Source organism: Taeniopygia guttata, chromosome 1, assembly GCF_048771995.1.
Source record: "Taeniopygia guttata chromosome 1, bTaeGut7.mat, whole genome shotgun sequence".
NCBI classification, from domain to species: Eukaryota; Metazoa; Chordata; class Aves; order Passeriformes; family Estrildidae; genus Taeniopygia; species Taeniopygia guttata.
Genome location: NC_133024.1, coordinates 25,644,509 through 25,659,130, shown reverse-complemented (window position 1 = coordinate 25,659,130; position 14,622 = coordinate 25,644,509). Strand labels below are relative to the sequence as shown.

Sequence of the window (14,622 nt, the reverse complement as noted above, 5' to 3'; positions counted from 1 at the left end):
TGCATGGTTTTCTTGTGTTTGTACAGAGTTTCATGTGTTTGAATGTGTGTCCACTGTCTCTTGTCCTGTCACTGAATACCATGGATAAAAGTCTGGTGCAGTCTTCCTCATTTCCTTCCATCAGATTTTTATAAACATTGATAAGATTGTCCCTGAGCCTTCAGTTCTTCAGACTAAACATTCCTCAGTATCTCCTCAGAGTCCAGGAGATTCTAGCCCCTTAATCATATATGTGGCCCTCATATATACAAAGACTTCCAGGTTCCTCTGCTTTTACCCATGGTGGGAAGAGATTTGTATTGCTTCACACTGCATCAGAAATGTCCTTTTCTGTCTTTCCATTAACAGAGAAGAAGTCTGAGAATCCAGCTGCAAGTCCAGGTAAGAAGCTGTCTCCTGTTTGGCTGAGGTCTCTGTATGAATTTGCATGCTCTGGGAGATGGGCAGAGGGTGTGCTGGGGGAGTGCAGAGGTCTGTGTAAAAGTCATATCCTGCATGGGCTGTAGAAGTCTGAGTTGATAAATCAGCTAAAATGTGATTGCCCAGCTTGTTACTCTTGGGTAACCTTTCAGAACTCATACATCTCCTGGGCTTTTCCCTGTGCTGGGATGTCTCAGGGACTCAGCATAGACACGATGCAATGAAACCCAATTTGCCCCCAGGGACCCAAACTGTGCTTATCACCCAGACAGAGGGATGGAGCACTCTTTTAAAAGGAAACTTTGCTTTAGGAGTGATGAACCAAGGGGTGCAGAGGCAGAGTCAGGAGTTACAGCAGAACTGCCTCTACCATCAGCCAACAAGATGATCTTAAGAGTCTCTTCTAACCTAAATGATTCTATGATCACCTAAATTATAAGTCTCTTCAATTCCCTGTACTTGGTTTCTCCTCTTTTGTATTGCCTTGTGTACTTAACACTGGGTTTTAGGGCCATGGCTTGTCATCAGGAGAGCGTTTTCCTATTCATGATCTCAAAGTACTGAAGCTGTATAATCATCAACTTTAACTTCCTGGGACGGATGAGAGCAAAGCCTCATACAGACTAAAGAGGAAGGACCATGCCAGAGCATGGCCACCACCCTAAAGGAGTTTTAAAGAAATACAAAATTAAACATGCAGAATCCCTACAGAGCTGAATTTTTTTCATCTCTCCACGTGGTTGTGATAGTAGTCACTGGATTCAGAAGATCCTTAGTGCGTGTAAAGTGACATGAATGAACACTGATTCCTTTTCTGGCTTTGATGACCACTGGGCAGGTGTGACAATTTCCAGCTAGGCTTTCAGTTTTGTTTCTAAATGCACAATTTGTACTAGCACACAAAGTGATAACAGCCCTGAAGAAATCTGTGACACTGGCAAGCACTTTGAGTGAACAAGCCTAACCTGTCCCCCTCTCATTTCCAGTCAGAGTGGACAAATCAGGGCTTTGAAGAAACAATATTTCCTGAGATAGTAGGCCCTAAAATTCAAGTCTTGGAGACAGAGTGGTAGAAAGGATTGCTCAGCCTAGTCTTCCCCCTTGCAGAGGACAGAGGTTTTGGTATTTTAGGGTTGACAGCTGAATGACAATTCCACACAGTGTCGGGAAGCCTGGGGACATTGTCAGTTACCTTCCTCCCTCAGTCTGGGATTCTTCACACCAAGATGAGTCAGCTCCTGGTTGTTCTTCCACAAGCCTCAGGAATGGGAAGGAAGAGCTTTGGCAGGAGTGTTGTTTTCCGGCCATGCCACATGGTGTCACCAACAGCCCATCCACTACTCAGCACATGACATATCTGCTTGGATCTGGCAGTGATGTAACTCCAAGGACTGGGCTTAGGGGCTGCAAGCTGCCATCAGGGCGGGCTGGCTGGCTTTTATTTCCAGGCTTCTCTCTGTGATCTCCCTGCCAGCTTGATTTCTCTCACTCTTGTTTTTCCTTCTACTGCATTGTCTCCCATTACAGTTGTCTGCTACCAGTCAGACAGGGACGAGCTTCGTCGCCGGGTCATCCAGTGGCTGGAAGCTGAGATTATCCCAGATGGGTGGTTCTCCAAGGGCAGTAACTACAGCGAAGTCCTGGACAAATATTTCAAGGCAAGTAGAGCAGCACCTGCCTCAAAGCCCAGACAACATTTCTTGCTTTGTCACTGTATAACAGCTGCTATGCCCCCAGCTGAACAGCTCCAGTGTGTGTGATGTGCCTTTGAGCTGGGGACCAGAGAGATCTGATAAGTCCTACAGCCTGATGTGTTATGGGCTGCTTCCAGCAGCCACTGACTGAGACACTGGCACAGCTTGTGACAGCCAGATGTGGAGCATCTCTGACTCCTGGTGTCTGACCTGCCTTGGGGAAAAGGAGGAGGGCAAGCCACATGTGCCTGTAGCAGAGTAGGGAACTAATCTCAGGGGTAAAAAGCCAGAGAAAAAGAGATGAAAGTGCTGGAAATGCAGGAAGCTGTGGCAGGGGCTACTGATCCTTTGGTCTAGATAGTCCCAAGGCCATGCTGAGATGGGTATAAGGGACACTTGGGAGCTTCAAGGAGTATGTCCCAGTTGTGTCTGAGAGCTGGCAGTTCTCTAGTATTCTGCAGAGTGAAAGGAGACACTTGAGTCTTGGGCCTTGCAATAATCCTGTTCCTCCCTCCTCCCTCTCAGTCTGTCCCTCAGCCCATCTGCACCCCCTTCTGTAACCAGCAGATCCCAAGCTTCTCCCCTGCTCCTGCTACATGCACTGCTGTATCCCTCCCCCTCATGCTGGGCTCCTGACAGAGACTTCAAAGCATTCAGGATGGAGCTGGAGGAGCAGGTGGGGAAGAGGGGAGAGCGTTTAAATCATGAGCTGTTGACAGCAAGAGATTAATGGTGCCTGACAGGAGTTAGCACTGCAAGCAAATTTGCCATGGCAATGGCACCCCCTGGTGAGATGGAGGAGCTGGTCCCCTCACTCCACAGCCATCCTCACATTTGCAGCCTTTAATGCTGCTCTGTCAGTGGCAATCCACTGCCCTGGGCACTCCTGGCAGTGCCTGCCAGTACTCAAAAGTGGAAGTGTCCTGTTTTAGTCACTCTCCCTGCAAATGTGCTGTTTCCAGCCACTTTTGCAGGGTCTCCCCAGGTCATGGGCTTTGCTGAAACGCATGAGCCAGCCACAGGCTTGTTCCACTGTCACCACACAAGCCGTTCACACCCACTGTCCCCACGCCTGTCAGCATGCTGGCAATATCCTGAGGCTGCAGCTCAGCAGCCTCGTGTTCTCTTTACTGTCCCACTTTTTCTGGAGCACTGATCCCAGCCACTGGGTGAGAGTTCTTATGGCAAAGAAATACCTCTGTTTGTACCAAAGGGGGAATTTCCATGGCCAAGGTCAACAGTATGATGTTCAATAAGGGCAAGTGTTGGGTCCTGAATTTGGGTCACAACAATCCCAGGCAGAACTACAGGCTGCGGAAAGAGTGGCTGCCAAGGGAGGTAGGGGAATCACCATCCCTGGAAGGGTTCAAGAAACAACTGGATGTGGCACTTGCTGCTCTGATTTAGTTGATAAGGTGGTATTCCATCAGAGGTTGGACTCGAAGATCTTGGAGGTCTTTTCCAACCTTAATGATTCTGTGATTCTTTATCAGATGATAATCCACCTTTTCAACTACCTTATTCTTAAAGCTTTGAAATATTTTTAAAGCAGAATTCAGAGTTTGGAAAAACTTGGGGCAAATCAAGGCAAAACAAACTAAATGGCTTCAAACACACAGAAATTTGTGTCAGCAACAAGTGTCTGCTGTCACTGGAGGAATTTTGTCATGGTAAGCTGTGGGGCTCTTCATGTCCTGCATTCCTGTAAATGGCCTGATTCCTGTCCTACATGTAGGAAACACTGGAGGCACAGTTGAAATTAAGCTTTTCCCCTTTCTCCTTGGTGGGGAGATTAGTAGAAGTGGCATTAAGCTATTTCCCTTCTGGAAGCCTGACTTGTGGGGCTCACTGGGATGTGCTTTGTTCATCGGGCAGGTCATGACCTTGAAGGACATTATTTCAAGAGGAGCAAGACCAGTAGTGGGAAGTTGCTCCATTTGGAGAATCTCTGTGGGAATGCCTTAATGTAGACCATAACTTTGAAAGGCAAGAAAACTCACAGTCTGGGTCATTAAGAGAAATGCAGTCATTTTCACAATAAAAAGCAGGACAAGAGACTTCAAAGTCTAGTGGATGTTGACATGTGGAGCAGTTACGCAGAATAATTTCCATAGCCCTAGATGTTTCTCCTGAAACACTTAGAGGTAACAACAGGCAGTGTCTATTCCAGCATTCCTGAGAGCACTGCACAAGGAGCTACAGCGACCTGCCCCAATCACACAGCAAAAAATTAGGTGGCAGCAGTCTGTGTGCAGGATTAATTTTCCACTCATAGCAATGCAGCTGTCTCTGAGGGGGTACAGCAGTTCCTGCTGAGTGCCCAGCACTGCGGTGTCACATCTTCAAACAGGAAAGCAAAATGCAATTACTTCTTTGGGAGTATAGCCAGGATTTTGGGGCTAAAAACACTGCTCTTCAGTGCCAGGAGTTTTGTCAGGACCTTAAGAACTTGATGGCGAGGTGTTGTGCTGTTGCATTAAATTTTTTCCCTGGTATCAGCAGAAAATTTCTTCCTGTGATTTTTCCCTTTTGTCACTGTCAGAGTCCAGGCACAGCTCTGGATTTACACGTATTGGAAAGCTGACACCTCCTTGAATGCAGCTGGTCTGCTTTAAGGCAGGAGGTATATAAGAAAGCTAGGAGCTGGCTGAAACAATGAGAAGAAATAGGGCTAGAGCCATAAATCAAGCAACAGGAGGTGAATGAGAGGCAGCGTAGCTTATCTGTGAGAACAAGGCTAAGATCATATCTCTCTCATTCTGAGGCTAATGTGGATATGTTGCTGCTTTTCTCTGAGCCTCTTTCTTTGTGAAAAAAGGGATAATGGAACTAAAGCTTCAAAATGCTATATATGTATGGAGGAGGAAGAAGGAAGGGGTACTTTGAACTGATAAATGAGACCCTCTCACATATTCCTATCTTCCCCTACAGAGCTTTGATGATGGTGATTCTCGCTTGGACTCCACGGAATTCCTGAAGTTTGTGGAGCAGAATGAGACTGCCATCAACATCACCACCTACATGGACCAGGAGACCAACAAGTTGCTCAGGTGGGCAGTGGACAGGATGCCAGAGGGAGGGCAGATGTGGCAGAATGGAACATGGAAATTCACTTGTGCTAAATATCAGTTAGGGCTTGCACTGACAGAGTTAACTGTGTATGAAGTGGCTTCCAACTTAAATAGGTGTGAACGCCACAAGAGGAGCAGTCCTATCTCTACCCTTCATGTTGGGCACGTATTCCAATCCTTTTGCCTTAAATCTAGCACTTGTGCAGCCAGAAGGGAGTTGGGTAACAGAAAATTAGTCATCTTCTTTCTATTTCCTAATAAATTAGCTTTCCTAGGGACTCCCCTCACCTTTTGCCTAATATCTAGATCCAGTGCAAGGAGGATGGTGGGAAAACACCGTTCATACACAGCCTTATAGGTTGAGAGGTTTCCCTCTTTCTTTGTCTGCCACTGTATGAAAAAAGGCTGCTTGTGGTTATTCTGTGCTTATTGTAGGCTGCTGTGTGACAGCATGTAGATGTCAACAAATGTAGATGTCCCATTCCTGCTGTTCTGAATATCCCCCCTCTGCCCAGCCCATTGCCAGACAGAGAGTATTTTGTGACTGTTTTTCTTTTCTCTGTATCCTGTGAGATTTTCTGAGAGAAGCCACTTTTGCCAGACATCTTGGAGTCTCCTAGTTATTACTGTTTTTACTCACCTGCACTCTGAAGACAATGGAGCAGGGGCTGGCCTAGCACAGCCCTGTGCAGAACAAGCCTCTGTGTTTCCTTTCAGGGGACTCTGCGTAGATGCCCTCATCGAGCTGTCAGATGAAAATGCTGACTGGAAGCTCAGCTTCAATGAATTTCTCAAGTGCCTCAGCCCATCCTTTAACCCACCAGAGAAAAGTAGGAACTTCTCACTTATCTAGGGGAACAAGAGGGGTCCTGGGAAGGGAGGAAAGAAAAGAGATCAGCTTCAGGCCATATGTGCTGTAACTCCACGGCCAGAGATAATTTTAATTTATGCCTGCCTCTCATCAAACAGCAGCCTTTGTCCCTGCATTGTTGAAAGTACTGCTTTTACTGTCCCAGATCTCCTGCAGCTCTTGTGATAAGAAAGGTTTGTATTTTAGAAGCAAGGACGTAGGTTTAATGGTTATGGTATGCTTGTAAGGTCAAGACATGTATTTAACAGTGCAGAGGTCAATCATGTGAGGAGTTCATGGCTGGATAACTTAGGAAAATCAGACCAGGCCAAAGTCCTGCTATGCTCTGCCTTTCACACAGAAAGCCTCCCTGATGACCATCTCAAAGTTCACTATCCTTCCAGATCATTTCCCCAACTTATCCCCACCTGGGGATAAGGATAACCCAAGCTTTCATTTCAGGGGTTCTTTTCTTTGTGTAAGAGATAAGGAAATTCAAAGAAATCCAACACTGAGATTTCATTTGGAAATGAAAAATTGAAATGTGTTCTGGGGAAAAAAAAGGGTTTGGCTTTCCCAAATTATATTTTGGCTGATTTCACTCACCAAATTCAGCATGAATATTTTAGTCATGAGGAAAATTCTGGTGGTTGGGGGAAGGAAGATTTTCCCCTTCAACCTCATCTTCTCTCTCAAGGCATCTTCAAATGCTGTTGTCTTTAGCCTGCTCACTCTCTCATAAGCACTGCCCTTGTTTTGTGCCTCTTCAGAGTGTGCCCTGGAAGATGAGACCTACGAGGATGGAGCAGAGACCCAGGTGGAGTGCAACCGCTGCGTCTGTGCCTGTGGGAACTGGGTGTGCACCGCAATGACGTGCGAGGGTCTGTATGCTCTCCAGAAAATTACTGTGCTTGGGCTTGGACAAAAGGAATTCTCACTCTCTGTCTTTCCAAAGGCACCAGCTATCCAGAATTCTTTTCTCTCCAGCTTTTCCTCAGCTTCTCCATGGGTGGTTTCTGCATAACCCTCACTTGTTCCATGTTAGTCAAACCCAAGCTAATACTGCTCCAGAGGTCAGAAAGTATGTAACTGAGCTTGGGGCAATGCTGCTGGGGTTTGTAGTTTGGATTTGGTGTAGTGAAAATTCAGCACTAAATCTTCCAAACTAGAGCTACTCTGCATCCAGCTTGTGCAGACCAAATAGGTCACTGGCTGCTATCATACATGTAGGCATAAGCAAGTCGGCTTTCCTGTATATGTGTCCATATTGTCACTGTATCTGTGTTTATGGAATTTGTAAAACAGGATCTAGGATCCTGTCTCGATCAAGAGGGGATATAGGAACCTTCATCCAATGCCAAGAAAATGCTTTAGCTTCTCACCACAAAAACTGTAGAATAATGGAGATGCAGGGAGGTGGTGCCATAGTAAGGCAGGGTTGTTTGTTCCTCCTTTGGAAGGCCCTTAAACTTGCACAGCCACGTTACAATTGTGAGAGATCATGGTGCAGTTGTGAACAACAAGTCTCTATTTTCCCTTCTAACACGTATTTCAGGGCCAGTGGAATGCCACCTTTTCCCTGTGTTGGCAAATGTATGGGTCCTTCCCAAGGAGCCATATCCATCCTCCCAGCATGATGCTGCATTTTTCTGGCCTTCTTCCCTAGAAACTCAGCCTTTGCTGCATTTTTATATCCTTCTTCTCTAGGAACCAGGCCCTTGCAGGAGCTTTGTTTCAGAGCTGTGTGGGACCTGCCAGGAGCACCCTGGTTCAGATCTATAGTCAGTAGCTTGGGCAGAGCAGGAGAGAGGGAAACGGCAGCAGCGTGTACAGAGCTTTTCGTGTTTATCTGATCTGCAGCAGCAGAGGCTTCAGGATCACCTCAGCTCAGACTTAGTTGTAGCAGCAGGAACTCACCTGAGAAAAGACAACTGTAGTATTAATAAAGCTGCCAGAGGAGCTGTGTGTAGGTGTCATAGATTAAGCAACAGAATGAGAGGCTCTTTTTGCTGCCTCCCCAGAAACAACCTTCAAAGTTGCTATGCAACACCTGTTCTTGCTGCCTACTTTGTTGCCTGCATCCATGACAGAAGGATGCAATGGGATAACAATTCCTTGACTTTCTGCTCATGTCAGAGCAGCAGAGGGGTTAGAGGCTATTGTTAGAGGAATAATGAAACTGAAGAATCAGATCAAACACATCAGTTTTTACATCTTCATAGAGCAAAACTACCTCTTCCTTAGGTATCAGTTATTGTACTTGGGTAGCGCTGAGCTTCCGTTTATTCCCCTGAAAGAGGCCAAGGTGTTTGAACTAATTATAGGTGTTTATTTTCAATAATATACAGCCTCTTGTAAGTGGCTTTATTATTAGTCACATGGGAGGGAGAGACAGGGACAGACTGCACACCCAAGTTGTGAAGTCCCAGGCAGCCACAAGGCCTGTTCTCTTTCTAAGAAACCAACCCATACCATCTTCCAGCAAAGGCTACCTAAGCTTGAGAGATGCTGTGGCTGACCTGCCTCCCTTTGTTCTTCATGGTTCAGCAGCTGAAATTTGCATCCCCTATTTGTGAAACACTCAACTCCATTTCTCCTTCCAGGGAGGAATGAGAAGGTGCCTGCTCAGAGACACCGACCTGATCAAGATATGACTGAGGAGGAGATGGCCAGATACGTTCAGGAACTGCAGAAGCATCAGGTTAGCATGAAGCTGGGAAGGTCTGCTTGCACTAAACCTCCCTTTGCCACATGAGTTCCTTCTGTTTCTGTCACTTGGAGACTTCTAGAAGAAGTAGAAGGGGGTAAGAGGTAGAAGGAGGAGCAGAGTAAATTTCTTGCCTGTGGGGACAAATACAGGTGTGGGGCTTTCAGATACAAACCAGTGTTGGCACTGCCAATGGTGGACCAAATACTTCAGAGTGCTGCCAATTCCTGTGTCAGCCTACAGCTTCACTTCTGTGCTCTCTCTCTCTAGGAGACGGCTGAGAAGACCAAGAGAATGAACACCAAGGAGATGTAAGGGGCCTCCACAGCGGAGGAGCCCAGGAGGATGGGCCCAGCCTGCCACCCTGTCCTCCAGTGCTGATCTCAGTATGCACAAGTGTCTGCTACAGTTGCCCAGTCACAGATATTTACATGTATAGCGATGGGTTATTTGTTTTGTAATACACAAAGAATGGGGCCAGGAAAGGGGAGCAGAGCCCACCTGTTCAGGGAGCTTCATTGCTGGGACCTTGGAAGGCTGGGAGGGACTTACAGCAGCCTCTGGGGCCCTTCCCCAGAGCACATAGCTGCTCCCTCGAAGAGCTAACAGGGATTACTTGTTCCTCTAGATCTGGGGAAAGGATGGAGGTCAATGCTGGATAGAAACGGGGGTCTTAAGTCAATACAATTGTCAGCACCATCCTTGGCTGCAGAAATACAGGCCTGGCAGTTTTGTGGCTGAACACGTGTGCTGCAGGGCATCACTATCCAAGAACCTTACCCTTTGCTTTGAGCTCCTCAAAGCTGGTCAGCCTCGTGTGACTCCTGGGAGTCGTGGTGCCATGCTGCTGGCATGAGTCCAGCACATTCCTCCTTGCTTTCCACCAGACTGTCCCCAGCAGCTCCTCCAGTACACTGTGGGCTCTAACACAACATGGTTCCTTTTGACCTCATCTCACTCTTACTCTCCCTGCCCCCTCCTTAGAGGTGCTATCGTATTTTTTTCTTATCACATTCACATGCTGACTCCCCTTTTTTTTTTTTGTTTCGGGTTTTTTATTATTTTATTTCCTATGGTAGTGATTCAGCTTTTGTATGTTTTGTAGCTCTAGATCTTTCAAGAAAACCCAGTGTGTGGGTTTTTGTTGTTGACAGTGCTGTAATGCCCATGCACAGTTTGTATCGCACTGCGCTCAGCCGCCACAAACACCACAGGCGAATTGTGAGCCTTGCACTACAGGGTATTTCCCAGCTGGGGGATAGCAGTGTCCCTCGTGGGAAGAAGAGACAGGGCTGGATGTAATTAGTATCACCAGACACAGATTGCCACTGCAGCTCTCTAGCTCTCGCTCTCTTAGCTAGCATTGACCGTGTGCTCAAAGTCCGTGCTCATGCCTCTAAATTTCTCAAAGCAGTCTACAGACAGAGGGACCATTAGTACAGTATCTTAAAAAGCTTAACTATGTAGAAAACTGTTTAGTTTTGCTGTTGGCATCATCTTGGGTTTTTCATCTTCCTCTGGGGTGAGGCAGCAGCATTATTCTTTGATTCCACATATGAGTTTGGAGTCAGGGCTGGAAGCCTCATTACTGATGCATTTCTCAGTGTTATTAATCAGGCCACCTTTGACCACTCTCACATTCTTTCATGGGTCAGTTTCATCCCACACGTTTCTCAGAGCATTAGTCCTAGATGCAAATGAAATACTCTTTTGTTGATAGTCACCTCTGTAACTTGAAGCCGAGCTGATTTTTTTATGCAGTTGTCAAATGTACTTCATGCACACCTGAACATCCAGGTTCCCTTCATGCCTGTGCTGTGCTTCCCAAGCAGTTGCATGTGCCCTGATCCACTGCCTGTGACTTCCATCTTTCTGTTTGTGAGCAATTTCAGCAGTTGTTGCTGTGTATCTTGCAGTCCCTATTGCTTACTCAAGCAAAATTCCACTTGCATCTGCAAAAGCATGTCTGGTTTGAGTGAAGATCAGCAGGACTTGAGTCCCAACCTTCCCCTTTTTGCACAGTGCTTTCCTTGGAGAGAAGGAATGAGCTTGTACCTAGAAGTATAGGAAAAGAAGAAAGCTTGATCCCTCCTGTGATCTTTCCCATGAGCCAGATGTGTTAAAGGCTGTCTGGTCTTTGAGCTGTTTTCCTGATGTGAAGCCACAGGACTTCCATTGACTTTGGCATAGTGCCACTTTCTCAGTGAGAACTATAATGCACCCTGCCATTGAGTTTTTGGCATCATAAGTACAGAAGGAGACTGGGTTTTTTTTCTCATGAGGGCCTGGATTTGAGTCGCTGTCATATGTGAAGGAGAATGAGTCCATACGACCTGAGAGTAATGTGGACAATGCTACACTGGGACAGAGTCATTGTTTGTGTTCTGGTGGCACTGGAAGAAGTAGTTGGTGAAATAGGAGCTCCCATTAGACATAGGCTTGCTCCTTCCCAACAGTATGAGCGAAAGGGCTTCATGTGCTGCATCTGGAGTCACAGGAACATTGTTAATAAATGTTTTGCTTTATTCTAGCCCTGCTCTAAAAGGTAGTTAGTGCCTCCCAGATCACTTCCTTCCAGCTCGGGTTGTTAAAGTGCCTTAGAGAAAACACAACAGCTTGCCTTAAAGGCTCTCCCTGGACAGGGATAACATCTTGTTCAATCGGGAATATCTCCAACTGTGAAAACCAGAGCACGTGCAGGAAGGGGAGGTGAATGCATGGCTTCAGGGCTTCTGTAGGCTGCACTGTGACGTGTTCCCTGTCCCCTCCTGCCTGCTGTGGCTGTGCAGCCATGCAGATGGGGGTGGCTGCTGGGGCAGGCAGAGACGTGTGCTGGCAGCTGAGGTTTACAGAGCTTGCTCTTGCACTGAAGGCAGAGGGACGGGCTGTGGTCTCCGGCAAGCGGAGCTCTCCGAGAAGCCATACAACCGATCCCAGGGTAGCCTAGGGCAGCAGGCTGGGAGTGCAGCAACAGTGCCTCTGGCAAGGGCTGCTGCCTGTGGAGCCTCCTCCTCCTTGTGCCTCTACAAAGGGACCTGGTGGAAAGTGAGGTCCATTCTAAGGGCAGCACTTCTCAAACGGGACCAAAATATCTTGGCTCCCTGCGCAGAGGGGAAGGGCAGCCCAGACTGAGCAATGCTCAGGCTACTGCAGGCTGGTCAGTCACTAATTCCTGCAGGTGACTTGGCTGCTGGGGAAGGAAGTGCTGAATTTCAGCCATTGCCCTCTGGGACGATTGCTGTACAGACTACAAAGGGCAGGGAAGGTGTTTTGTTTTGTTTTGTTTTTCCAAAAAACCCAAATTTAAGCAACAAACAAAAAAGTCCCACTCCTCCCTCTATATTCCCTCCTGTATGTGTGTGAAATTTATCAGTATTCTGTAGGTTTCCTTAGTGCACTTATTTTACTTGATTTTGTAATTTTTTTGAAGCAGGGGGGTTTGGATATTACTGCCAAATAAATGAAACAAAATTTAAAAAATAACACTTGTTTGGTTTATTTTTGACAAGCCACACAACTTGTTTTCAAAAAAAAAAAAAACCACATCTGTCTTCGCACATTCATACACCGATCTCAGTGTGTTGGACAAATGTAAGATGTGACTGTTTCTGTTTTATAGCTGAGGAATCAGGTGGAAAGAACCCATAGGCAATTAAAAACAATAATTAAAGGCCTTGACTGAATGGTGAAATAGCCTTAAATGTTGTTGTATGACAGGAGGAAGTGCCCTACTATTCATCTCCCCATAATGCCACTGCTATGAGTGCTTCTGTGCAGATAATGGTCTGACAGAAGAGAAAGCTGCCTTGCTTTGTTCCACTTGGTGTGCTCCTTCCAAAGCTGTTTAAAAAAGAAAACCAAACAACTCAAAAACATTGACTCTTCCATGTTATTTTTCACATCAAATGGCCTCTTTAGCATGTACCAGCTGCTGCACATGGAGTCTTTTCTATGCCATTCCCTGCCCATTCACTGCTCAACTGCAAAGTGAGGCTGCTTTATTACTGCAATGTCTACTGTGAGAATTTCCCCAGATTTTAAGAAGAAATTAATGGAAGCAGCAGCCACAAATTTAGCCAGCTGGCACTACAAATATTTTTGCCTCGTGCTCCTCGCATATTTACTAAAGCAAAGTGATTTTGAGGTGGGAGAGAGGAAAAGCAAAAATTCTGTTGCCTGCTGCTTATAGAGGCCTGGGAAAAGCTCTGACCTGTTTATGGAGTTGTGCACATCTGAGTATTAAATTACTGCACTATAGTTACATACCCATAATCACAATTCTCCAGTGCTGTTAAGCTTCAGGTTAAGAAATAGGCTATTTAAGTGGTAGATCAAGAGACTGAACTGCATTTGTAAGGTATTTATTAACTTTAGTTCTGAAGACAGGAGCAGACTGATCTATAAGACTCAGTTCCTGAACCATGTCACAGGACACTCCTTGAGGAGAATCAGGCTTAAAGCACTACAAAAACACAGAGCAAAATCCAGATGACCTTATTCTTGTGCTTACTTAAAACCATCCTGGAACAGCACAATGTTTGTAAAGTGGGAAAAATTATGTTGATAAGAAGTTAACGATACTGGTGAAGTGTCTGTTCTGCAGCTACCTCTGGGTTCACATCAGGGCTTATACTTGTGAATCCATAGACTCTTGGAAAACAAATGAAACAAGTCCAATGCAAACTGACCTATTCATTCCTACCCACTAGGGCACACTTTCTTGAAGGCTGGACATAGCCCTGACAACTTCCTCATCTCAGCAACAGGAGTTGTCATGTCAAAATATTTCTGGTGATAAATCCAGAGTTCATAAGAGCACCAAAGGAAGGACAAGTGGACCATGGGGTTTGTCCTTAGTATTCTGGACACCTGTGAAGTCAGCATTGGTGCTACTTCACATGTTGTTTTAAACTCTTGGCTGGTACCTGCAAACTGTGATTTTGTATGTGTTTCTTCCAGTCTAAGATGACAAAGACTTTTGTGTACATGAAGTGTTTTGAGCAGGTGGGAGGTTGCTATTCCCTTCTTTTTGGCTTCTCTATGCATCACAAGGAAGCAAGTCTGCCTCTTAAGTCTGGACTTAGTCGAGGCAAAAGTTCCCCTGGGTTGTGAATCTTCTTATTGTTACCACACATGGCTGCTGCTTCTTCTGGTTACTGACTACACTGATGTTGTTACTCTGTTCAAAGGGCAATGAATGGAAATCACAGATCCTGACTTGCCCGTTTGCATGTGTGGTACAACAGGGGTCAGCTCCACTCCGATCAGTGACCAGCGTCAGACTTGTGTGTTATGGATTAACTCCTGCCAGGGCCCCGGCTCAAGACCAAAGCTGTTTTTTCAATCCAGGCAAGGACACGCACTGAGGTTCTTCTGGGAGTACCTCAGTGCCCTTTTGGTGCTCCACGGCAGCAGCTCACAGAACCGCAGAGTGTTTTGGGTTGGGAGGGACCTCAAAGGTCGCTCAGTTCCAACCTCCCTGTTCTACAGGGACCAAACCAGACCAACCCTTGGACGAAACACCCGCTGGCCACGGATGCTGGGCCAGGCTGCCCCACCATAAGGGAGAGGCCATGGGGCACAGGGGCTTAGGCAGCATCTCTCTCTCCGTCGGGCTCCGAGGATGACCGAAAAGGGCACAGGAAAGGCTATGCTTTAATTTTACACGTAGCTTGGAGTGAAACACTTGGCAGGGAGCGGGTGGCATTTCCAGCCGGCGGTTCCACACCAGCACGGCAAGTCCGGCCCGCCGGGTGCAGAGCGCGGCCGCAGCCGGGGCGAGCGGCGGGACGGGACAGCCGCGGCCCTCAAGCAGCCGCCGCCATGGGGGCGCCTCCCGCCCCGCCTGCCGCCCTCCGTGCTCGTTCCGGGGCCGCCGGA

General features: G+C 46.8%; 1 protein-coding gene across 1 annotated transcript in view; it reads left to right on the top strand.

The window, feature by feature from the left end:
• Positions 1–12,225, top strand: part of FSTL1 (follistatin like 1) — a 52,362-nt gene extending 40,137 nt beyond the window's left edge. The window contains exons 5-11 of the mRNA XM_030266301.4: positions 349–381; positions 1,948–2,078; positions 5,046–5,164; positions 5,903–6,015; positions 6,806–6,916; positions 8,639–8,736; positions 9,013–12,225. Coding sequence (XP_030122161.2) covers positions 349–381; positions 1,948–2,078; positions 5,046–5,164; positions 5,903–6,015; positions 6,806–6,916; positions 8,639–8,736; positions 9,013–9,057 — 650 coding nt within the window. The 3' untranslated portion in view covers positions 9,058–12,225. The remainder of the gene's footprint in view (positions 1–348; positions 382–1,947; positions 2,079–5,045; positions 5,165–5,902; positions 6,016–6,805; positions 6,917–8,638; positions 8,737–9,012) is intronic.
• The last annotated feature ends 2,397 nt before the right edge of the window (positions 12,226–14,622 follow it).